The 25,213-nt window shown below is 46.7% G+C and overlaps 1 protein-coding gene across 1 annotated transcript in view; it reads left to right on the top strand.

The window, feature by feature from the left end:
* Window positions 1–25,213, top strand: part of LOC119389725 (zinc finger protein castor homolog 1-like) — a 186,194-nt gene that overhangs the window by 143,720 nt on the left and 17,261 nt on the right. The window contains 4 exon segments of the mRNA XM_049414530.1: window positions 7,484–7,980; window positions 11,782–11,974; window positions 24,928–25,018; window positions 25,126–25,213. Of these exon segments, the coding sequence (XP_049270487.1) occupies window positions 7,484–7,980; window positions 11,782–11,974; window positions 24,928–25,018; window positions 25,126–25,213 (869 nt within the window).

Here is a 25,213-nt window from a genome sequence, read left to right as displayed (position 1 = left end):
GACAGCCTAAACTGGGTCGCTAATCCTGCGTTACCCTTTGGTCGGCTTCTTCTTCGTGAAGTCACGCTTAGCTCAGCAAACGCAAATCGTGGGCCGTATTTTTTTACTACGCGAGCAGCATATAGCCTGAAAGACCCTGTTAATGAAAAGAAAAGGGAGTCTGACTATCTTCCTTCCTTTCTTTTTTTTTTAAGAGCAGTACATGAGTTATTTTTGTTTCCCTCGCTATCTTCATCATGCATCGTCGACCCATTCGTTCGAGTCCGGACTTATAAGGCCCGCCACGCGAATGCAAAGAGCCTCGAGCCAATACACACATGACTCACGAAGAGTACGTGAAGGCGTGTCGCATGTGGTTAAATAAAAGCACGCGCCGACTGCAGAGGCTGCATGCATGCATGATGCACTCGGGCTCTTTACTTTTTATCACTTGCTTTTCTTGCTTTAGATCTCTCCTAGAAGCTACCGTGCGCTCTTCGAGATAAACGAAAGAAACACGATAAATAACAAACAGTCGGTTTCGACCTCGCACCATTCAGTACTCATCTTTGTTTCTGTTTTCTTTAGCTGTACTTTTTTGGCCCGACAGTCACAGCTCGTGCTCTGTAGCGTATATAGGAAAGCACTAAAAGAAAATAACAATTAATGCGATTGCAGGGGCATCAAAAAAATAATAAAACAAACGGCGCAAGAAGCGCCAGACGGTCCTAAATGAAACGACAAAAGGAAATGAAATGCCCCGGCAAAGATGTGGGCTGTACCCTCAGCAATGACTCATGAAGCAACGCGTTGTCGTCCTGATGCTCTTGCAGCAATCGTGCCAGACTGTTTCCTTCGTATTTTTTATTCTTCTTTCTAGCCAGTGTTTGCGTCTATTTGGGTGCTGTTAAGGCTCATTTGTTTTTGTCTTTGCGCCGTGTTAAAAAAAAAAAAAGAGAGCAGTCGCGAAGTGCTGCGCAGAGGGGGAGGTCGGATTGGATTGGGTAGGGGTATGGCCGGACCGTTTTCTCTTTTTATTTTTTGCTTCTGTGCAGTGCTTCGTTTGTTTTTTGCTTGCTTGGTCGCATACTTCCATTTCGAAACGTCGTTCCGCGGGTCCTATTTTTTATGGCGTTCATTAGCACCCTTTCGCAAATGAATTGTCAGCGCGCGTGCGTGCGCTTGCGCCAAGTTTTTGACTTGATTGTGACTTCTTGCTTATTTTCTTGCTGTTGTTCGGGTTTCCTTCAGGGTTGGTGTTAGGACCCAGTTCACTTAGCGGTTATCTTGTTGTGTGCGCCCAATGCATGACGCTGTGGTAGTGGCTCTGGGATGGCAAAGTCTGAAATCAAAATGCAAGCGCCGATCTCTCGGGAAAGCCTGCCCCGGGCGTTGCAGACTTTGCGTCAAATAGCGAGTACAGTGCGCAGATATCGCCATACGCAATCAAACAAAAACGAAGGGAAAGAAAAGCAAACTGAACGAATTTCCTTAGCGCGTCCTTTCTCAGTTGACTGATATCATTGTTGACAATCCTGGTGACTCAGCACCTTCTCTATAGTTTCACTTTTTTTTTTTCGGAGTGGGGGGGGGGGGGGTATTGTTTCCTCTGTTATTCGAGAGGACGCCATGGCATCACGCCGCGTATGCTTTCTAGCGTTCTGCGTAAGACACCGCGGACAGAAGCAGAAATTTCAGATCAAGTCACATTTTCGTTTTGTTTCAGTGAACCTGCTGTGTGTATTCGTTTTCTTTTCTTTTTGTTTGTTTCCTGTTTGCCACGCACCCTCGATGTCGCGCTGTGAAGAGCAATACCTTCATGGTGTGTGATTCAGTTTGACCGTATCTGAACTTGATGCAAAGCCTGACACTTTTTTCTCACAGTTGGAAGGTTTGAAAATAAACAAAAAACAACCAAGCGAACAAACGCATTCGTTACCTATCATTTTATTTCTTTTTTAATTTTTTGTCCAGAGCAGCGAAAGCGACGGTGTTGTTGCACAAGACTCGAGTCTCGTTAACGCGCGCACCAGGAATGTAAATCGCCGTCATTATTTTCTCTGTCCACATCGACGTCATGGCTACACGTGGCTCCGCTGTGTTGCCGTTCCTTGTTCGAAATTTGCTTCTCGTGTTTGAACTACTGCCAAATACCATTCACTTACTTTCTCGCGAGGGCCTGGGCAGTCGCCAATACCCGTTCTTAAACAATAGCGACACCCATTTCATTGCCCCGTTCAGAAGAACAATGTCCGAGAGAAGTCTACTTCCGCTAACCACTGTGCGATTCGTTCGGAAAGGCAGCTCATATTTGAATCATTTAATCATGTTTCCTGTATATATGCTCAGGCGTTTTTCTGTCATACAGAAGAATCGTGTGCTGTTCATACTTGTCAATAATGTGCCGCTTCATCTACGAAAAAGCTGCTTGTTCCTTTTCTCAATAATGTTCTTAAAGAGACGTGCGCCAGATTAGAACATTGATATATATATATATATATATATATATATATATATATATATATATATATATATATATATATATATATATATATATATATATATATATATATATATATATGAAGGAAAGGAGATGATTTTCTAAGGGCTCGTTTATCTTTGTTAGACACAATATTAATGAGAACTAACAGACAATAACGCCAAGGAAAGTATAGGGGGTGATATCTGTAGTACTTAGAACATAAATGTGAAGAAAGAAGTATATATATATATATATATATATATATATATATATATATATATATATATATATATATATATATAAAACGATGAGAGAAACGTGGTTCTACATGTATTGAAGACATCACGCAGGTTGTCATCCCTGTTTCCTCGCAATAATTTTCCTGGTTAACACTGCGCCGGAGTGACCGATGCGAGTTCAATTTCCCCCTCCGTTGCCGGTGGAAGCAGCGACGGAGGGTACGCGCAGGACGCAGACAGCTGGCGCCCTTGTTCAATTTGGTCCGTCAGTTCAATCAGTTCGTCCCCTTCGTCACTGGCCCTTCTTATTGTTCTTCTTCTTCTTATCATCCCGACGTCTTGCCTTTCGTTAACTTGCCTCCGTGTCTTTCTCATTCTAAGCTTTAATTGTACCCGCATATCAACTCTTTTTTTCGCGAACTTCGAATCAAACATAATAGGTCGAGTGGACCGACGAGGCAAAAGCGTGACTTTGTTCTTTATTCTTTCTTCTGTCTCTTTCGTTATATAAAATTTCCATGGTAGTCACGTATAGCTGCTCGCAGGAGTTCCTTCTGAATAAAGAATTTATTTCACCTGTTCCCTCTTAATCTCTCTATCTTGCCTCGCCTTATATCAGCTGAAGCTGCTCACTGAAAACCTCCGATGGCTGTGACGCAGAATACCATGTCTCTACATATACTGTGCGGTACACTCGGCAGAAATCGTTTTGTGCTATCAAGAACGTCGCAACAGGGCCGACGACAAAGAAGAAGGCGATGACGACAGCGACACGGTAAACAACGGTCACAATGTACATGGCAGCAATCAGTGCAACGTCGGAACACGTACATCAGAACATGTTGTAATAAACATCAGGTGCATACCGCTCTATAATCTCCCGACACCGTACATTCTCCTCCTCGTTTCTGTGGAACATGTGTTTCGTCACCTTCTGTCACCCTTCGCTGAAAGACCCGTCAGGCCTAACAAGCTACCGACGGTGGGCACTACTAAGCTCGATATAAATGGCAAAGTCTTAACATGTTGAGTAAGAATGAGTTTTTCGCACATATATGTGCTCAAAACGTGCCCGGTGGCTCCGTGAGTCCGTGTGTGTGCCTTTACACATCTGCCCTGCCCGCGTACGTGCGTGTGCGAATGTACGCGTGCGAGGCGTCCTCTGGCCCCGCACGCGACGTGTGTGTGCTCACCGCTGAACAAGATTTCGCCGAGACGTTTTCCCAGATAAGGCTCTTATTTACGATCTCTCGCGCTTCCCGGCCCGTTTCTCCGATGCTGCCGCGCCTCGCACCTATCCCCTCCGCTACTCCGCGGCTTTGCCCTTCGTCGTGCTAGCCCGCAGCCTGCGTGAGCTGTCCGCACTATGGCTGTGGTTGTTTGCCGAGCGTTTTAGAAGCGTAAACTCTGCGCACTCGCTTCCACGCGCGTTGTGTGCCGCTATTTTCTTTCTTTTTCTTTTTCTGACTCAACGTCACCTTCGAATCCATTTCTAGATGTCCAATATCGCGTTGCTACGGACTGTAGTTGTGGCTGTTCCACGTACTGCGTGAAGGCGTGTGTCTTCGCCGCAAGTTTAAGGTGAAAGCCTTAGATGCCTCATCCAAGCGAAAATTCACCCTCATTGGCGTTGTGGTCAACACGAATGAGGCAGAAAAACACCATAATTTGATGACGTAACTCTATGACGTCATCATGACGTCATAGGTAGCGAAAATTTGTGACATCATGACTCTGTGACTCTGACAAGGGACATTACGACTTTTCCATCTCTCTCGCGCGCACTCTGATAGGTGAGCACTATAAAGTTCACCTTATTCAATACACTTCGCTTAATGTGGCGTCTTTTGCGGAATTGTACGGACGCGCGCCACTGTGCAACATGTATTATAGGTACGTGATGCCTTATGACTAACACTCGATTGCAGTTTTAAAAACATCCTTCTTACAAGTTCTATATGACGTCATTTTTTATCAGCGTAATGGTAGTAGCCTTTTCATCGACCATGCAATGTACATACAAATACAGTCAAGAGAGAAAAAGCTTACTCCGTACCATGCTTGTGTAAGCTGTTACTGAATTTTTTTCTGACGTAAGAGCGACCAATGAAAAGGAGAGAAATGGCGAAAGATAGAGAAGGTCGCCTCGTCGTTCACATCTGCAACGTCACAACCACGCCCACTGTACAGACGAGCTGGTGCATGATTCTCATACCGGATTCCGGAACCGTGCCTTCTTGCCCGACTTAATAACTCCCTATACGTCATTCGTCGCTTTTTTTTTTTTCTGTATTTCTCCATGTCTCCCCCGTTCCGTCCATATTTCTTCGCGCGATTAAAAAGGATCCGTGAGCGGCGCGTATCGTGCGTGGATCGGCTTCTCAAAATTAAACGAGCACTCCTCAAGGGCCGTATCGGGAGTCTGAGTCAAAGGAAAACATTCTTTTATTCCGAGCCCTTTTTTTTGCTACGTTTCGTTCTCGCGTTTTTGATCGAACGCGCGAAGCAGTCGGTCACGCCTCCTCTGAATACCTGCCAAGCCGGGTGGGCGCCAGATCCTGGCGTCCGCGTATGCGCGAATTCATTCTATTTTCGTTCCTTGTGCAACGACTCTCGACCACACTTGTCTTCGGAGAGCAGAGGCGGCAATGTCCAGACAAATAACCGAACAGCAAGAAAGCGACTACTTCAAACAAGGAGTGGCGTTCGCAGATTCCGAAGCTGATTCGATTTTTCTTTTGCCTCGCCACTCTTACAGCAGCCGCTGTGCTGCAGCCGAAGCAACACGACTTTCGAATGAGAGACGGGGAGAGAGTGTTGTCGGCTCTGTGGACAGCTTCTGAGGCTCATCGTATATTTTGTTTCTCTCACTCTCTCTTCCTCTCGCCCAGTTTTCACGCGCTCACCTTCCCAAAGTTTTTTCGCGCGCCACTCTTTCAACATCCTATTGCGTACAGAGACGGTGCGCATGCTCAGTACGAGCTGTCGTCCTTCTTTGCGCCGTCGGCGTGAGGACGCTCCCAATCCATCATTGAGGCTTGTCACTGAATGCATCTCCTGGGCGTCTCTGAGGTGTGGGAAGGTGTGAGGAGGGGAGCGAGACCCCCCCCCCCCCCCCCCCTGTCTCGGGACTCTGGCGCGAAATGCAATTAACACGCGCGGCCCGTTTGAATTCGCCTGGCCCTGCCCCGTTTAATCAAGCCGCTCGGCGGACCACGACTCCAAGAATAAAAAATAGAATTAGCACCTCTGCCCGACGCCTTGTCGGGGACTGAGAAACGAAAGAGACCGTCTCGGTGTTGCACACCAGCTATGTGCGAGCTTTGCTTCGCGTTTGGTTTCTCTTTTCGTTCCCGCTTCGTTTTCGACATTTCTTATGTCGCTCGCAAAACAAACCTGTCGTTCGGAAGGCTCCGACAGAGCTGCCTTTCGCGCAGTCGGAGACATTAAATAAAGACAGAAAGCCCGGCTCTCCGAGGGTGCATATTGGTATGTCCTACGTGCGTGCGATCAGAAAGAAAAAAAAATATAAGGAAATTTGAACCGAACGCGTCGCAGCCTTGCTCTTCCAAAGCGAATAAGCCATCCGTGCCGGTTGAGATGATGTGTGTGCACTGGTGTATGTATACAGACGGTAGAGGAAATCCAGGAGAGTCCTCACGTCGGCCTCTCTGAGATGCGCCCCTGCAAAGCCGACACTGTAAATCAACACTACAGGAGTGGAACGACTCGGCCTAACCTTGCTAAAAGCGTTGACAAAGGGTTAGGTTTGCTCGTAATCTTTTTCCAACGCCCCGCTGTGAGAAGTATGCGCAAACCTTTCTTTTTTTCGGAACGCGAGCGTTCGTATGAATAATACCGAGCATACCCTGCACTGCGCACGCGGTGCAGTTGCACTCTTCGCGAGTGTATATACGTGGTTCGTTTGCGACACCCACCGTTTTCGCGCGGCTTTACGGAAAGAAGAAACAGAGAGGCGATAAGGAGACCCGAACAACGATACATTTTTCTTCCCGACAAGATGAATCGCTTTAGGCTCATGAAGAATAGTGCGTTTTTCTCTTATTTCCCACCTTGACATGTCGATAATCTGCTGTGAGAATTGCTATCGCTATACGACGGTGCGCCTGCAACATCGACATTCGGGCGAAGAGAAACCGAAATGAACATAACTATAACAAAGTATAAATAAGTCTGGTTATCCTGATTGAGAGAACAGCTTTAATCGATCGCATTCCTCAACCAGTCATTTCCCCCGCATTGGCTCGCCCACGAGCGAAACCAAAGAGAGGGCATGTTCTCTGGGTCGTTGTCTGTTTGGCATTCGAAGTTTCTTTTGTCATTGTGGTGTTTTCGTCTCAGTTATTGGTGCGCACCTTCCGCAGATGCCCGCAACATAAATGCAGTGGATGTTCTGATCCGATGAAGCTTCCGTACATATTTATTTGTGGAACTAAGCAATCTGTGCACTGTTCTTATCAACACGTTAATCAATATTCTTCGACGCTATTGCAGCTTCCATTCGCTTTCAGAATGGGTTAAGTTTCACGTGGGATGCTTAGACTTGGCGGTGGCAGAGCACTCCGTATTAAATGGCGCGCGAAGATCCGTTAAGCGCACTGATATTGTTAAGCGCGCCGTACATGGCGTGACACAGTTGCCACATTGTATTCAGCCAATTTTTTGTTAATACCGTGACGCCCATACCGTACACGTAACTAAGTAGTACGGATATTCGACTAACCCGGCAACCTTTTTTTTTTTTTTCTTTTCTTCAATGCAGGCAAAATCCTGGAGAGCATGTCTCCAGGAGCGCTGCTAGGCACGCAAGCTTTTCTGCAAAACATCGAAGCCGTCGCCAGAGCCAAAGAGCAGGCAGCTGCCGCTGCGGCAGCCGCCGCTGGTGCCAACAGCCAGCAACAGCAGCAGCAGTCCGCAGGAACGGGCACAACGGTAGGAACTGGCGGTCCACCCGTGCTCGTCTCCTGCCTCGGCTCGACGGCACACGGTCCCGGAGGGGCTCTGTCGGCGCCACCCCTGAGCCCGGCCTCTTCGAGCTGCGGCAGCACGGGTGCCTCCCTGACCGACGCCACCACAGCAGTGTCGGGCCGCGGCGCGCTGCCTCCGCGGTTATCGCCCGCGCCGGCGGCCCCGTGCTCCGCCGACGTCCTGGCGAACAAGGGCACCGCGGCCTCCGGATCCATTCCCGGAGACGTGGCCAACAAGGCGCTGCAAATGGCTGGCGCCGCGGCCCAGTCGCTACTTGGTAGTCACGCGCAGGTACGTTCCGAAACCTATCACATATGTCGAGGTTATATGTACTTACATAGCCAAATGTGCGTGTCAATCGCGCGCCAGTATATTTTACTCATTTGTACTGAAGCGGCCAGTTACATGACATGAAGGCTTAAAGGGGCCCTCCAACACTTTGTCTATGCCTCCTTTCTGGAGCTGTGGAGTACTCAGAAGCGTGTGGAAGCGCGTTAAGATGCGTGTATTTGGATGCTGCAAGAATATAAACGGGCGCTTATGCAATGACAGTGATACGACTTCGGGACAGCGCTGCTCAAATAGCAGACATGCGCTCTAAACGCAATTTCCTCATAGCGCTGTACTGTTGCAACCATTAAAATGTTTCACGAGCCCTGGTTGACAAGAATGGGCAAACGCACGTCTCCCAACTAAACGGACGAGCAAATTACTGTTATATAGTGGCGCTAAAGGCGCCTATGTTTAGGCAGGTACAGAAGGCAATGCTCATTGCTCCAGACCATTATCCAGCTTTGATGACCTGAAAAAGGTTGTATGGTCCTTTCTATACGGCTCGCGTAGCGGCTTCGCGAACTGGCACACATTCAACTCGTTCTTGGATTTTGATTTAGATTAAAACACTGCAAGGGCTGCCTTAATTGAAACGTGCGTGCACGCGTGTATCTACCGAGTTCTCGTTATCCCGTGAAATATGGAGTCGTCCGCTTACAAAAGGTGTAGAACCGGGACAGCGCGAACAATACTGCTTATACAAAGTGCACGGGAGGCTTATTTTGCATTAACCCGCCCGCGTGTATACTTGCAAGACGGGTTGTTAATGTCTTCATACAGGCAATGCCTGCAGTTCTTTATCCAACCATCCACACATCCCGTATTCTCCTGTAAGGTTGCAACAGGCGTCATGTTTCACTTAAGACCTCGCGCATTTACCCGGGGTCTTTCTTTCGCGCACTGCCATTATATTCACGTATACGTGGGGGCCAGCTGCAGAGCATGCAGCGGGCGTCAAGAACACTGCGAGATGACCGCGCGAGCTAGGCCCGTTTTTTTCTTTTTTCTTTAATCGAAGTTTCTGTCTTGACCGCCACGCTGATGGAGTTGTCAGTGAAATCTGCATTATGAGGCTTTACGCGCGACTCGAACCCTCGCCCAGGCAGCTTTATCGGCACTCATTAACAACGCACAGGCGAGCGCCATTAATCTCTCTGATTGTTCGACGACTATACGACCAGCACACCATACAGTCCGGCCTTGATTGCCTTCGTGCCTCGGCTTTTGTCTCGGAGCAGCGCAGCTTACGCGTGTTTCGTGTTTGAATTATTATATACACGGCCAGGCGAGCGCCTTATGTGCCGCTTAGCAGCGCGGCAGCATGGGACGCGTGTTCTAGACGGCGCCTACACACAAAAGCAAACCTTGCGCCTCCCTCTCGAAGTCCGCTCCTTTTTCGTGGGAGCTTTATTAGCAGACCAGGCGGGCGTTAAGGGTCGAGTCGAGGCGTTCAACCTTGACTGAAGCATTTCTCTCTCTTGTACACACGGCGATGAAGCTGCTCGAAATAAAGAAGAGAAGCCAGCCTTGGTTGGTTGGCATATCCCGGGAAAGGAAGGTCTAGGGGGGTGGCTGCTTAACGTTTCATGAATGCAAAGATTCGAGCACAATAGTTAAAGAAAGGAAAACGGACTTTAAGGGCAGAAACTAGTCGAGCAGATAACGCGGCCAGCCAGCCGGTCAGCTCGTATACGACGCAAGTGCGCCTATAGTGGTGGTGTAAAGGGGGGAGACACCGTATTCGCTGGTTTGTTTATTTCTTTATTCCGCTTCTCACTCCAGCACTTCATTTATGTCTTTTTTTCTTCCTTCTTTTTACGTCAGAATCCCTCGCCACTCTTGAGGAGACTGGCGCTGCTCGGTCTTTCGTGCCGCCGGCGCGTTCGTCAAAGTTCAAGGGGGGCTGCATGCGGGAATAAGCGTACACGGAGCACACACAGACCTGGCGGGGCGTCGCGCGTTTCTGTATCCATTTCTTTTCTTCGAACGTGGCGCCACGTCGCGAGTTTACGTAGGAAAGTGTGCGCACTTCCCGAAAAGAGAGATTTCGCGCGTCCGCCTCTCCGTGGTCGACACGACATGGTGTTCGGTCACGGCCTTCGGCCAAATAGTCCCACCAGTTTTCAAGTTTGAATTGCTCTAGTTTGTAGGAAACCGGTTTTTTTCGTGGGATGGTGAATTTTCGAAACCTTTGTCACCTTTACGACAGTTAAATTGTAACACTCGGACACTGAACCAATATTTTCTTTTTTAATTTTTGCGAGATGTGTTGGTCACATTAAAATGGTATACTTTCAACGGTGGGAAGCTCAGACACACTATGCGAAAAGCGTGCTCTACACGCCCTCATAGACGTACACTGATTGCTTCGGCACGGAATGTACATACACGTGAACGTACAACAGCATGTGGCTCAGGCAGAAGTTCTGCGCTGTTGTGCATGCTGCATGTATCTTGTATCGAAGTGACCAGTTTCAGTTGCTAGTCAGCAGACTGTTTGCGAGTGTTCCTTTGTTTCATTCTTTCTTTCATAACGTTTCCTTCCTTGTATTGCGCGGAAACCTTGTTTGGGAACTTTACGTGTCTTTGTCAGGCTTCGGCGTTTAGTCGTTTTACAAATACTTGGTTGGTCCGCCTTCACTGGGCGAGAGGTAAAGATGTAAGCATACTTCTTGAACAAGCAATAAAAACGCCTAGGGTGAAATCTTTACACGGGTTACGTGTAACCTGCACGACAGCGCTATACGCCTAAGACTAGGCCGTCGCCTATGCGTGTCTGCAACTCGTACAGAATATCGCGTGTGTGTGCGCGCGCGCAGGTGTATGTGTATCTGCAAGTGTGCACGCTCGCCTGCTCCACCCTCGGCGGTGAAGTTCTCGTGTAAGCGCTGCGAATTGCTGTCAAAACAATAGCTCTGCGCCCTTCTTGCCTTCTCGTTAGTTTACTCGGCCGGCAGGTCTAGGATGAAGATGAAAAGAAAAGAAGGCTGAGAGAGGGTATTTGCAAACACAGGTGGCCAGATTTCAGCTGTTCGCTTTGCGTGGTCGATTTTTTTCTCTTAGATGAGCCAGGGTCGGGGCCAGTTGGTTGTACATAGTGAAGTTTCTCTTCTTGTTATTTATCTCTGAGAGGCCGCTAAGGGAACGCATTTACAGAAAAAAAAAGGCGCTCAATCCACTGTACAACATTTGTTCATGTTCAGATGCGTGCTTTGTGAAAGATCGGTGCTTTTTCTCTTGTTATTTTTTTTCTTGCTCTACTGCAACTCCTTATTACACATCTGAACGTTTTCCGGTGGTATGAGAGCCTTACCGAAAAATCAAACGCGAAATGCGGCAGTGTTAGGGCTTCGCAAGATACCGAAGCACGCAAAAGCTGTACGATGCAAAGTATAGAAATTTTCATTTTAGGTTAAGACTCGCTTCGCCTGCAGTATGGTACGCCTCATTCGTCGCTTATTCGCGATATTGGGCATTGACGTGTGTACGTTGGAGAACGGAATATTCACAGAGATTTTCGTGGCTGCTTGCGTTTGGACGGCTGCCTTTACTTATTACGCGCTGCCAACCTGCTGTTACGAAGAGCTCTATAGTAAGAACTGTTGGTCGTGCCCAGGTGTAAACGACATTTGAAGTCCTAACGGCATGAATCACGATACCGCTGACACCTTTAAGCTGTAGAGTTGCATGCTTCTATGGAAGTTATGGAAAGATGTCACTCTTCTCAGGCTCTCGACTTTTTTCTTTTTTTTTGCGCAGGGGATGCTTCCTCAGGACATGGCGACCACTCTATTGACGCTGGCCACCCTGGGTGGCAAGATGGCGCCCGAGGCGCTGAACAACACCCTCGCCGCTGGCGGCGTTCTGGCCAACGCTCCCGTCTCGTCGTCGTCTTCCAGCGGCGGCGGAAGCAGTCCGCTCGCAGCCGTACCCACCATGAGCCATGCGGCCGGTGAGTGGTTCTATAATCACGGATAAAAAACTGAACGAGACAAACGAACCAGGAACGAGACTTTCGACGAGACTCTGCCCCAGAAGCTTTCTGTGCACCCTTGAAAAAACTAACATGTGATATCCAATCGCATCTCAATAGAAACTTCACAGACTGCAAAAACGAGCTCAGAAGGAATTTAAAAAAAAAAAATTAGGACCACATTTGTAGCGATGTTCAGGTGCATATACATAAGAAACGCAGCTCTAATTTCTCGAAAAATTGAAAAAGCGAAGCTTTATGATGCTTACTTCGTATCTTGAAAAAATAACAAAAAGTTCAATCGGCACAAAGCTCGTAATTTGTGTTTGTTCTTCGAGGGTTTATTTTTTCACACTTTACAAATTGATTCACAAGCTGTTAATTAAGTCTAATACTATTTTGGATGTTCATGTGTAATTAGTAAGGCAATACTATATATACACATTGCATTGTGTCGTGTGTACCTGCGTTCGTTTTATCGCATTTCTGTAAGTGTTGGTGGTGCAACGATTGTTAATTATGCAATTACGCGGTGATGCATACTGCAAAATTCTCATCACATAAACTCGCTCTCATCATGTAAATTCGTGATCGAAAACTAAGAAGATGATAGAGAATTCGACGGCATGAGCTTCTTGGTTCGGTCGCATGCATAAACGGTATCAGAGGGGCGCGACATTCTTGTAATAGGAGCATCCGTGTATACTCGGCTTTCCAAAACAGCTCGCAACCTCGTAAACCTGTCGCTGCCGCCTTATAGCCGGTTATGTGCCGGCCCTGTCGTCGCATGGGGGGCGTTCTTTCACGATCAACCCATTTCCGCGTGCATCCAGGGTTCGCGCTAATCGAACTCATTACAGGGCCAAAATACCGGGATCATTTTTCTCAGTGGTTCGGTAATATAACTTTCTCCGCGAATGTAAGTCAGCCTATGGGACAGGCCTTGCAACGTATGGCTTAAACGGTCCGAAGAAAAATTGCTTTCGCATTACACGCGGCTGTAGGCTCCTTATATACTGCAGGAGCGACGACGACATCGACTCCGGTCACAAATTGAGCGGTCACTGCAGCGCTCGGCGAACTAGCGTATATACCGGTATGCAGAGCCCCCTAGCTTGTATGCACGCGTGTGCCCTCGTACATATACTAGTCTATAAGGAACAGGAAAAAAAAAAGTGAACGAAGGAAACAGGATACAAGTCCAGAAATCGACCTTGGTCGTAATTAATCTACCATAGTTTCCGAGTACGCATCTGTATTCCGTGCTTTCTTTTCTTTTTTTCTTACAGCGTTGGCGTCGATAAGTCATATATTCACGCAGAGCGCTCGATGCGACCTGGCGCAATCCGCATTCGCGTACAGGAGGAAGGACGTTAATTAAAAAACCAGGCTCATCTTCGCAATGGCGCTGTGCAAGGTATATTGCTTTTGGGGGAGAAAAAAACTATACCTGGTGTTCAATTACAACGCCGCAGCCTCTGATATATGGTGAAGCGATTGGTCAACCTTAGAATGAGGATATGGCATTCAAGGTCTACGACGTTTTAGGTGAACGGAAAAAAAAAAAAGAAAAGAAATCTTAGCCTAGGAAGGTTGAAACGGCGGAAGTTACTTATTTAGTTCGGTATAATTATTTTCACCGTGTCGTTCCTACCTTTGAGAATTACTAGGCGTTGTTTTTACTAAGGCTCAGTAAAGGCTGCATTTGCAACGAGTACACACACACTTTAAGGCGAAGAACAAGCGTCCAGTGCAGCGTCTTGTTCCCGAACTAATCTGCGATCTGCGAACCGAAGGTTGCTTGAAATACGCTTACATATTACTTATCAAGCAAGAATTACAACTTTGCGCGCCGCCCGCAATCTTCTTATCGTTTCGTATTTATGAACACTCATATTTGAGCGCGTGCAGTTCACTAAACAGAAGTATTACTTTGTTTCCTTCTACGTTTATTCATACGTTCATATATCAGAAACCAGCCACCGTCGTCATCGTCTCCATGCTTCCTTCGTTATCTGGCCGGATGTTGAAGCAGATTTCGGCGGCAGGCGAACAACCTGTTAATCAAAACTTACATATGTTGTCGGCGAGCGGCGTGGCTACACTTTTATACTCGGTCCTATGAAAAGAATACAACAAGAAATGATGTAGGATGACGGGGGAAAAATGCAAATACCCGCATTTATAAGGCCAGCCCGCTAATCTGTCTTTCCACTCGTTCTATGCATTGGCAGAGGCAACGATCTCCGACCACGCATGCTCATGTTATCACTCTTCCGTTTCTTGATTTTTTTTTTCTTTTCCACGCGCTATTCGCTGTCTTGTCTACTTTCCCGAAAGCGCACATTCGTGTGGTTGGTACACACGCAGCGACAGGCATTCATTTCCCCCCAAGTTTGCGACCTGTCTCTCGCGTTTATCTTATTTTTTACCGACAAACTACGCGAACTGGTTCACGTAGGGAGGAAGAAAGGGGGGTGGGGGGTGGAAGGTTAAAATCGGAAAGTCGCGGTTGAATATGCAAAGTCAGATATGGCCGAGAACGCAGGAGGATGTTTTCTTGAAAACGAATCGGTCCCCTGCTTTTTTGGCTTTCACCGGCGCCGCGGCGCCAGTGGGGTTAACTGCGTTTTATTTCGGTTTTGCTTTCGTGATGCGAGTATAGTGTAGGTTCGCCCAGGAAACTGGCCGTCCCTCGCAAAATAGATAAGACTTATTTCGGAGCGGATAAAAAAGAACAGAGCGGCTCTCTTCGCTTGTCTCTGTGAGAGCGCTGACGCTGTCGTCGACGTCGTTGCGAATGCGCGTGTTATTTTGCAAAAGAAAGGTTGATCTGGTTGTTGGAGAACAGGAAAACGATAAAGGGGGAGGGGACGGAAGCGATAGCAGTGGTTGACAGGAGGGCAACCGTAATCCATTACACGCCTGTTGGGGGGAAAACGAGCCGCTTCACTAGACGTACGAGGTTGGTTTAAATGTAAAACTAAAGCAAAAATAAAGTAAGAATTTCTTAGCTATATAAGGGGTAGTGGTATAGAAAACGCTGCATATACATGGAGATGGAAATAGCTCGGAACTTCGTTTGTAGAGCGGTCGTGTCGCGTGATTACCATACATCAAAAGCACGCATGGGGCAAACGCACGTGCGATCAAATTGAAATTCTGGGTATTCCGCGTATTCGTAAGATTCACCGGCTTAGTAGAAACTAAGAAGGGTTAGGAATGGCTTTCAGTTTTCGTAATGGTCAGCGAGAAGGGATAAAGAAGGATCGCCTTTGCGTTGGTACAAATAATTCGAGTCTAATCTTACCCTGAAAGTTGTTAAGCTGCGCCGAATGGCAAAGTGACGTTTTAGTCAGTGAAGCTAATGAATGCGTGTTCAGCTTGTCCTTGCATTTAAGGTCGCTTAGTTTTATTTGTATGTCTGATAGTTATACCGAAAGCTTATATGCTATAGCTCTGATAAATGCCGACTTCTAAACAGACTGGTTTCTCTCTGGCAGCAAAAAAAGCCTGCATATATTGTGACTTAAAAGACTGCCGAACTTATCGCAGCTTTCAAATGTGGCTAAAACATTAAAATAAAGAAACATATGACGACAACGACGACGTCGACAAGCTGTTCGCAAACTTAAGATTGTACCTCATTTGCATCCCGATTCTTATTCTCCCCTTTCATGTTTGCTACCGCAAAAACATCGAGAAATCGTGACAACAGCGCTGGATATTCGAATGCTCGCTTCCTGCTCTCAACAGTGGTTGTACACGAGCGATGTATAAACCGACGTTTCGACGAGGAGACCTGCCTTTCTTTGTCGAAAAGTTATCCGTGGCCTCAGGCGTCCCTTGTTCGACTGTGCTGTCGAACTTGTTCAGCTTTCGCGATAATTCTGAGATATATTGCTGTCTCCGTCTTCTCGTATCCCGTTCTCGTCTTTCGAGATAACGTCCACTCTGTTTTCGTGCTGCGACGCTCGCTTGCTGATTTCCAATTCATGTACGAAGGCAGCTTATTTACTCCATTAGGGCTATCTGAATATTACCGAAGTCTTACACATATACAAAACATGGAACAGGTCGTGTTTAGGGAAGCCATGACAAGACGCAGCTATGCATTTCCGTCGCCACACACACACACACACACACACACACACACACACACACACACACACACACACACACACACACACACACACACACACACACATATATATATATATATATATATATATATATATATATATATATATATATATATATACATATATATATATATATATATATATATATATATATATATATATATATATATATATATATATATATATATGCACGAAATAGTTGAATGCGACTAATCGGTTCTGCGGAATCCCGCAAGGTGGAGAAAGGTTCCTGGAAGAGGTTAATTTCTATCTGTTAAAATTGTGTAGCGCGAAGCTGCTGAATAAATGCATTCGGAATCGTCTATAGACATGCTTTCTCTGGCTCTATCTTTCTCTTTTACTCCCTCTTATTCATCCATACATGTAGGGTAGCAAACTTCATCCAAACATGTAGGGTAGTTAACCTTCCTGTATTCCCTTCATCCTCTCTCTCTCTCTCTCTAATAGATTTACATAAAGAAAGCTTCTCAGTTAAGGGTATAGGCAAATGGTCGTGTTGGTAAAGCATATTTTAAGTGCTGGAACGAGACAATGACGAACAAGTGTTGCGTATTCCCTTTTTGTCCAAGTCTTGTTCCAGAACTTAATATTTACTAGACCTCAGTCACTGCATGAAAAATTGTCCTTATCAGGGATGAAAGGGACAAATTGAAAGGGACCCGCCTGCGCAGCACGGAACTATGCAGTTCTTAGCTTCAGACTATAAGGCGAATCCATAGTGATTCCTTACAACCTATTGCGTCAGCCGTAAAGCGTGGCTATCGGGTGATTTGAAATGGCATTGCCTTTATGTGGCGTTGCGAAAAGGGTATGAAACGGGACGTTTCGGTCGGCCGAAGACATTCGATCTGGCATCAGACAAAGAACAACGAGAACGGCCGCCGGCTGGACGGAAAGCAAACCCCGACCAGACGGCGCCGTCCCTAGAGAATGAAAATCCCGACGAAGTAAACATGAAGAATGCTCGATCAACGCCTCCTCTATTGAAAAAAAAAAAGATAGAGGAGGCGCTGGCTCGAGCAAGGAGACTGAGGTGTACGTTACCTGCGCGCGTTCCTTGCTTGCTGGCACGAATTGGATATGGAGTCTGTTGTTCGCAGAGCCCGCAATTGTGATTCTGCGTGCAGGCATGCGCGTGATCTGTCTCGTGGCACTATATAGTGGAAGAACAAACGAGAAGCAATTACATTTGTAGATTTGGTTTTTTTATATGCCGTGCTTGTCTTTATGTTCCATCGTAATGCCTTTTGACAATACGTCTGTGTGTGTGTGTGTCGTGACGTGACGCTGTGCGATGCCCAGACTATAATGTATACCGCATGAAGCCGCATGGCGTGATGGGATACGATGTTCCCCTGTGCTAACATCGGGATGATGTCAAAGCCCAGCACACTGCCATGAATTACATGCTTCGTACCTTCGTTAATTTTTGGCTGAGAGGAGCGTCAGGCTTTGCAGTACTGCATGTAATTGATGGAGCAAAGTACTGTCTGAAGCGAAATAAAAGGCTCGCTCGTGTGCTATCTCGCCGATAACCCACACTGCGGGGCTTCAAGAGAGTTGATAAGGAAAAGGCGGAGACGTTATCAAGCCTCAATTTTAAACTTTTAACTATACCTGATAATGTTTAATGGTATGCGTAAAAGATAAACCTACGACACAAGTCTCGTGAGAAACCTTCCTTAGGTCTGTCTCAAATTAAAGCTGGCAAGTCTTAGAAGGGCCTCGACACTGTAAGTAAATGTGGTTGTTGGACTACCCACATACCGCCTTCTTTCTCTTTCCTTCTTCTCTCGATCTCTTAACGTGCCCTGAAGTCATTTTCTTTGGTAGCGTTCGAAATGAGACGTTTTATTCGCACGAAACTGCATCGATAAGGTGTCGAAGCTTAGTAATCCACGAGCACAAGGACATCTGCATGCGTCGCGCAATTTCCTCCAACACGGTGCGATTAGATTTAATGTATGGGCATTCCTATTAACGTAGGAACTAAATAGATAAAAAAATAGTGACTCTCTGCGACTGCCGCGCAATTTCATAGGCGTTTCAAGCGTATGCATTGCCGCGGTACGACCACTTTTTTTTTTTGTCGCGTCTACCTTTGCTTTCTTTCTTGCCTGTGTGCGAAAAATGTTCGAGAATGAAGTGATCGCTTTATCATTGCGTATGTATGCGCATATGTGCCACGAAGGGTCCCACTACTGCTGACGTATCGCGGTATCATGCGTACACATTTTTCTCACAGCGACCTTTCCTTAATTTACCGCTTACTTTTAGGAGCCAGGAATTATATATGCACGTCTTTTTCGTATATATATGCGCGCATTTATGTACGTACGGCTTTTCAACCCACACGATGCGCCATCGTCGCGGCCTTTTAAACGCGACAGCGCGAATATATATATATATATATATATATATATATATATATATATATATATATATATATATATATATATATATAGGTGTCGCACGGTAACTGTTTCTTTTTTACGCTCTCAGTCAAGGACATAGTGTCGCCAGGCAACGCCGCGATGAATGGGCTGGCGATGGAGAGATAACAGCGCGTGTGAGACCGCGAAAGAAAAAAAAGGAAATAGCCTAAAACGAAATTGGGTCATTCCACGGCTGGGCATTTTTCAACCCGAAGTGTCCGCATAAGGAGAACGCCCAACTTTTTCCTGTTTATTTTTCGCATATATCTTGGTTTGTGGACTCGTGGGAATGCCCCCAATAAAGGATATTGCTGTCCGATATTAGCAGTGCTTGAGGCCGTGTCCTTGGCGAAGCATACAAGTTTCTATACGTGGAGCTGAAGGCGAAAGCTTTTGTGTCGTCGTTTTAATGAAATTAGAAACTTATTTTGAAATGTTCTGGAATGTTGAGTGATTCAGTAAACGCAATAAATACAAATACTATTTGGGGTATACGGTTATCTATGAATGGGGATGATGGTAAAGGGTTTGCATCATCGTACTTACATTGAAAATTAATTACAAATGGCATGGTATGATGATTGATTGGATACATGCATCGTATCCACAGCAGGACGAATGTCATTCCGAATAGTCTCCGATCTACCCTGTCTCGCACCAACTGATTCCATTGTATGCCTGCAATTTTTCCTGAATTTCATCGTGTCATTTAATTTTCTCCCGTCCTCGGCTGCTCTGTCCCTTGCTACCCGTTCCGTTGCTCTAACTGACCACCGGTTATCTGTCCTACGCATTATGTGGCCTGGTCAAGTCGTTTTTTCTCTCTCTAAATGTCATTTATAAGATGGGCTATCCCTGTTTATTCTCTGATACACTATTCTGTCTTCCTGTTCTCTTAACGTTACACCTAACATTTTTCGTTCTATCGCACGCTGCAGAGCCACTAACTTCTCGTGAAGAATATACGCATTACACTGAAAGAAAACGAAATTAGCGCATTGCTCATAGCTCATTGCTCATTGCTCATAGCTCATAACTTACAGCTCATTGCTAATAGCCCATAAGTGCAAGTTGTGCGACCTAGGTAAGAGCCCTGATTTTGTAGTATAGCTAGGTACCATGTGAGATTCCAAGACCGTGGTACTATAGTTCAACAGCGCTCACTAAGATGAAAATAAAGTATCGTAACACCGCAGCTTTCGATGCACATCACTTTCCACCGACGCGTTTTCTAAACAAAATCGGCACGATATAAGCGTTCTGGTTCGTTTGGGCAGCATTTTCATTTGACCAGCAGGCGATTAGAATTCCGGCGGCCACAGATACATTCGCACGGAATGACCTAAATACAGGGAAACGTAGAGACGATTGCTGCCGAGCTGTTTTTTTTTTTTTTTCTCTTAGTACGAAACTTGTTCACCAACAGGCTCGATGAGACAGTACGATTAGTTAGCGTTGGGGGTCAGCTTGGCCGAGAGAGGCGTTTCCTCTTAACACGTGTGCCTGGGAAAACGCTTCGATAGTTTTTCCCGCTGGACGGCCTGGTTGAGCGGGTATCGCGGCGTGTAAAATACTGCGGTCGCCAGTGCATGGACGGCAGCTGAAAAAAAAAAAAAAATCTCGCCATTCACTAAGAGAAACCTACTGGCATAAACGCCTATATATTTCACGAGACACACGACGTATAAGCTATATACAAGAAAGGATAAACGCTCAAAGGCCCACTTTCAGATGCCCAAAAAAGGAAGGCAGCGGCTTGCCTGGTATTTGCCAGAATTGCCTGTTTGTATAGAGATACTTGTTCACGTTCTCGCGGCTTGTATTTTTTTTTGTCGTTAATGTTCTCGCGTCGCTTTTGCCGTCTGATGAATATTAATAATAACGTTAACTCACGCCAAATTTAAGCAAGAAGTGTTTAGAAATAAGACTCCTTCGCTTGACGTGCGTAATTCTGAAGATCTCAATGAAAGGGAGTCTTAATTAGCACGACATACGACCAAACGAGTTCTTTTTGTTCAAGTTGTGCGGTATCTTTGGTTATACTCTTGCAGTTTTCGTCGTTAGCCATTCAAGATGTATCGGGACTCGGCAATAATGTTTCGCAACAACTAGCTATTCAAGACTTATACACTTAAATCTAAAGACAGCTTTGCCAGCGCTTAACGGAAGAGACAGCCTAACAAGAAGGAAGCTGGGGAAAAAAAAAAGAAGATACAACCTGAAAGAAAAAAAAAAGGAAAATAAATATTACGCTGTGAGATACATGGCGACGCTACGAAAAGCGAGATGCTGATCAGTCAGAACTCCTCACGGTTTATGGTTCTGGGCTTGGCTTCTTTTTTTTTCTTTCCCTTCAACTTCGGGTGTCCTATACCCGTTTCATTTCCTCATGATTACATACCCGTATACCTGCTGTAGACGGTCAGTCTTGAGAGATATAAAAAGAGCGTCCGGTTATCGCTCATCACGAAGCTCAGCGTTGATATTTTAAAACTAGAAAACTGCCCCTTATCGCCAAGGTCAGGGGCTATATATACAGGGGCGCCGCAAACGGCCCGCTGGAGTGGGCAATCCATCTCGTCTCCGTCGCCACGTTAAACACACGCACACCGTCGTCTCCGTTTCGGAATCTCTCTTTCTCTACCAAACTTTCCATCTTCGGGCCTAGCTAAGGCCGCAAACCAACTAAAGCAATAAAGTGATAAGGACAAAAAAAAGTCCGTGCTTTTCCGTTGGCGGTCGCCTCAGCGAGGACTCCTAGATGCTCGAGTTGTTTCTTCGAAGGCCGTGTTCCGTCTTATCCGGGCGCCGCATTCTTTGGCAGCGGCAAGTTTGTGTCGCCGATCGAAAATAATACGATTAAATTCTGCCTCCCCCTCGTTCCCTGCCGCCGTCTCCGGCAGCAGCGATATGCATACGAAGTCCGCGATTACGCTATGCGGGGTTGCGCCTGCTTGTATATATTCTATAGCGTATACACAGGCATCGCTGCATCGTGCTCGTGTGTGCTCGCGTTTGGCCTCACTCGGGGTCCGGCCGTCATTACATATGCGATGGGAAAACAGAAACGAGAGCTCCTCTCTCGCTGGCCGCGCTCGCTATCGCCTCCTTTTACGCCTCAGCGGATCGCTAAAAGCCGGACGCATGCGTCTAATTGTCAGGGGCCGGTTTTTCCCGAAACGCGAGTATAACGTTTTCCAATTGCGTCCACCCTCCCTCCATGGGATTCGACGTTTGCCTCGGCGCGCTGCATGCATGTCCAGCACGGCCGCGTGCTCCTGGACCGCCGGACCACCGATGAAACCGGTCAAGAAGTAAAAGAAGAAGAATGGAGGCAACAACGACGCTTGAGCGACCGCCGTGATCGAGGCCTTGTGCAACGGCCGATTCATTTCGCTCTGACAGCGCCGGGGCGAGAGATGAGGAGGACGACAGGGATCGATAGCCATCGGCAACAACCAACGCCACCCAGATAATACACCGCGAAACGCCGGCGCGCTCTAGATGCATGCAGCGCCTGCGGAAGCTTATGGATTCCTGGCCCAATTCGAGGAAGCGGCGTCGTCATGGGTTACAGAAAGCCTTCGATTGGTCGAGACACCGCGCGTGGTTGTATCGTTGAATCTGGTTAAATGATTTATCGTATGCAGCGTGCGTGTGAGAGGAACCGTGTTCACGAAGCGATTACAATGCTTAAGCAATTTCAAAGAAAAGGAAAAGACGCCACCTGCCCATTATCCTAACGCATAGCATTAACGATCACAGCCTGTCAGTGGCGAGCTGTTTCTACTAACACAATAACTACAGAGTGATTTGTAAATTTGCGAAACGTTTCTTTCTTTTCAAAAGTTTGTCATTGGACAACCGTATTTTAAAAGCTCGGTAAAGCCGGGCCCCACTGAATATGGGTTGCCATGTATCAGGCAACTACCGCGTGTTTGTAGAGCATCCCGCTCACATAATACTGTGCACCGCACTTTCATTGCTGTAGCCATTAATTACGCGCATTTGGTACACTAATAATCTCTGTTATTGGCCAGCTCGCAGTCACCAGTTAGTCGAAGTACCGTTGCAAGTGGCTTAGCGAATTCAGCCCCTCAATAGTTGGTGCTAGCTACAGCTTCCACAGCAATGCACGGTTTTAGCCATGTATGCATGCGCGTGATCTCCTCCCACGCTCTTCTTCGTGGCGCATATTTAAGTACGGCGCGGAATTGACTGAATTTGGGGCGAGCGACGATCGCGACGTTCTTCTTTCTATTCTTAGTTTTCTTTTATTCTTAAATGTCTGGACATTTGGAAGAAGTGATGTCAGTCAAATAGGTTTCTGACATAGCCGGAACTCCCGACATCACTTTGGGCGCACTACAAAGATGCACACAAGCATAGCCGTAAAAAAGGCGTCCATGTTATGTTGTTGCGTGCGGTTTCAAAATATTCCAACAACGTTTTGTACTTCCGTGTATGAGTATTCTACGAAGTTAAAGCCGCTTTTTCAAGGAAGGAGATTTTTCTAAGCGCCAGTGTCAGTTTTTCGGCAAAAATTGCAGGCAGCAAGCAGGCTGTTGATTTCATAACTCCGTTTGCATTGTTCTCACGAACGCGGCTCAACCCCTTCATGCGTAGTTAGAGAAAAAATAAAACCTTAGAGGGAGAGACGGCAGACTCAAAATTAGATGCGTTCGAGACTGACGACGTTCAAAAAAGAAAAAAAAGAGGGGGGGGGGGGGGGAATTGAGCAACACGCTCACGCAAAACGAAAAAAAAAAGAGGGTGCAAATATTCAGCGTGTGACCAACTGGTGGCTGGTTTCGATCGCTTTAATTTTCGTATGATAATGCGGCGTAGACCTGTCCACTCGCTCACTTGGGTTGCTTGCTTGAAAGCAGATAAAAAAAAGCAGAACACGTAATTCAGATAACGTTAGCGCCTCGCCCATTTATTGTATATTTTTTTATTTTCTTTATTCTCGAAATTCTCGAACGTGACTTCGAGTTCTGTACACGCAATACAATAGCCGCGGGTGGGACGAGCTACAGTGAAAGAAAGGGGGAGGGGGGCCCCGGGAGAGGAGAGCCAAGAAGACAGTCATGATGGATCGGCCGATCGCACCGGAGAGCACAAGCGCTAACCGAAACGTCCCGATGGCGGCACGCGGTCGCCTGACGCACGCATGCGTTTGTACAAAAGACTCGCGCGCAGGAGAATGCCCGAAGTCAGCGGCTCGGCGACGTTTTTCGCGCCCACGGGGGCCTTCGCGGCGGTTTTGTGCCGTTGCGCCAATTAGCGAACCACACACCCGAGCTGGTGTAATGAGGCACGCGTCGTGGTTTCTCGCGTGCGGTATAAACGTTGTACGTGTCGTAATGGCGTCGTTTTCGTGTGCCTGGCATAGGCGCAACACTGTATCGTTCTTACAAACATCTCGTTGTGGGCACTTGTTTGTTGGGGCAGTTCGTGTCGTTTCGAGTCTTCGATACAGCGTTTTGGAAAGACTAGCTGAAAGGCTGCCAGTTATTTTTTTCTGGCCTGAAAGTAGCTCGTTATCGTCAGTGACAGTGAGTGAGCTTAATTGCAACAGGCAGCGTGAAGCGAAACTGTGTCAATGCGCAGTGAAGTAAATCATGCCGTCCTTCACGTTTGAATGGTTTCCTGTTGTCCTGCAGTAGGGGCAACTGGGGGGCGCTGGTTCTTTAATTTACACTTGATGTTGAGCCAAGCTGCTGTGAGCTGGGAGGACGCGCATCCGTTATTCGACCCGACCTTCATTCGGTTGGAAACACAGTCAAGGTATAACTATAGTGTGCGACGCGCCACGAGAAATAAATGCCAGCATTGAAGTCTGTCAATTTCGTTTTTGTTTATGGCTTATAATGCGTCCGTTCTTTCGTCGAACGTAGACTACACATAGCCACAGAGGAAGGACGCTAGTGGTTCTGTGTATTCCGTATAGTGTGTGTTCGCTAGAATAATGGATGCATTACGTCAGTACCAAGGAGCCCAGCTCGATTCATCAAAGAGTTGTTTATGGCCATTTCGGTGTGCCGGCCATACCAGGCAAGAGTGAGCCGTCGACACTTAAATAAATTTTGTACAGTTTATAATTGGAAAAAAAGAGCTTAAAGTTGTGTAGAGGTTCAAGAAATGCGCACAACAAACTGGGTTTGACAGGTTGGTCTGAACAACCCAGATGCCATAAAAAAAAAGAAAGAAAAAGTGAAGGGGTGCTCAGTGGCGTTGGCAGGAACTGCTTAGCTTATATTTCTGCAAAGTGTTCGGTCATACATTATGTGCTTTAGATGTGCGCACGTGTATATATTTTTTCTTTCTGCAGGTCTTATGAGTACCAACCTGGCAAACTGCCTTTCAGTGAAACTGGACCAGCCCAAGGTTCCGCCCATCGACTACTCCCGCTACGTACGAAGGTGAGAAGCAACCACATTTTCATGTCGCACGAAACAATATCAATTTCTTCCATCTTACCGAAACCCTGTAAAGAAGTGCTGACGTGAGACTTGTCCGGCAATTGCAGGTACTCCAGCGCTACTCAGTGTGGCAGCAATTACTGCAAGGACCTCAACTACCGAGAACACTTCCACTGCTTGGACTGCAACTCCAGG

This window comes from Rhipicephalus sanguineus, chromosome 4 (assembly GCF_013339695.2).
Source record: "Rhipicephalus sanguineus isolate Rsan-2018 chromosome 4, BIME_Rsan_1.4, whole genome shotgun sequence".
NCBI lineage: Eukaryota > Metazoa > Arthropoda > Arachnida > Ixodida > Ixodidae > Rhipicephalus > Rhipicephalus sanguineus.
The sequence above is the reverse complement of the archived record's forward strand: the minus strand, read 5'-3'. Positions and strand labels throughout refer to the sequence as shown.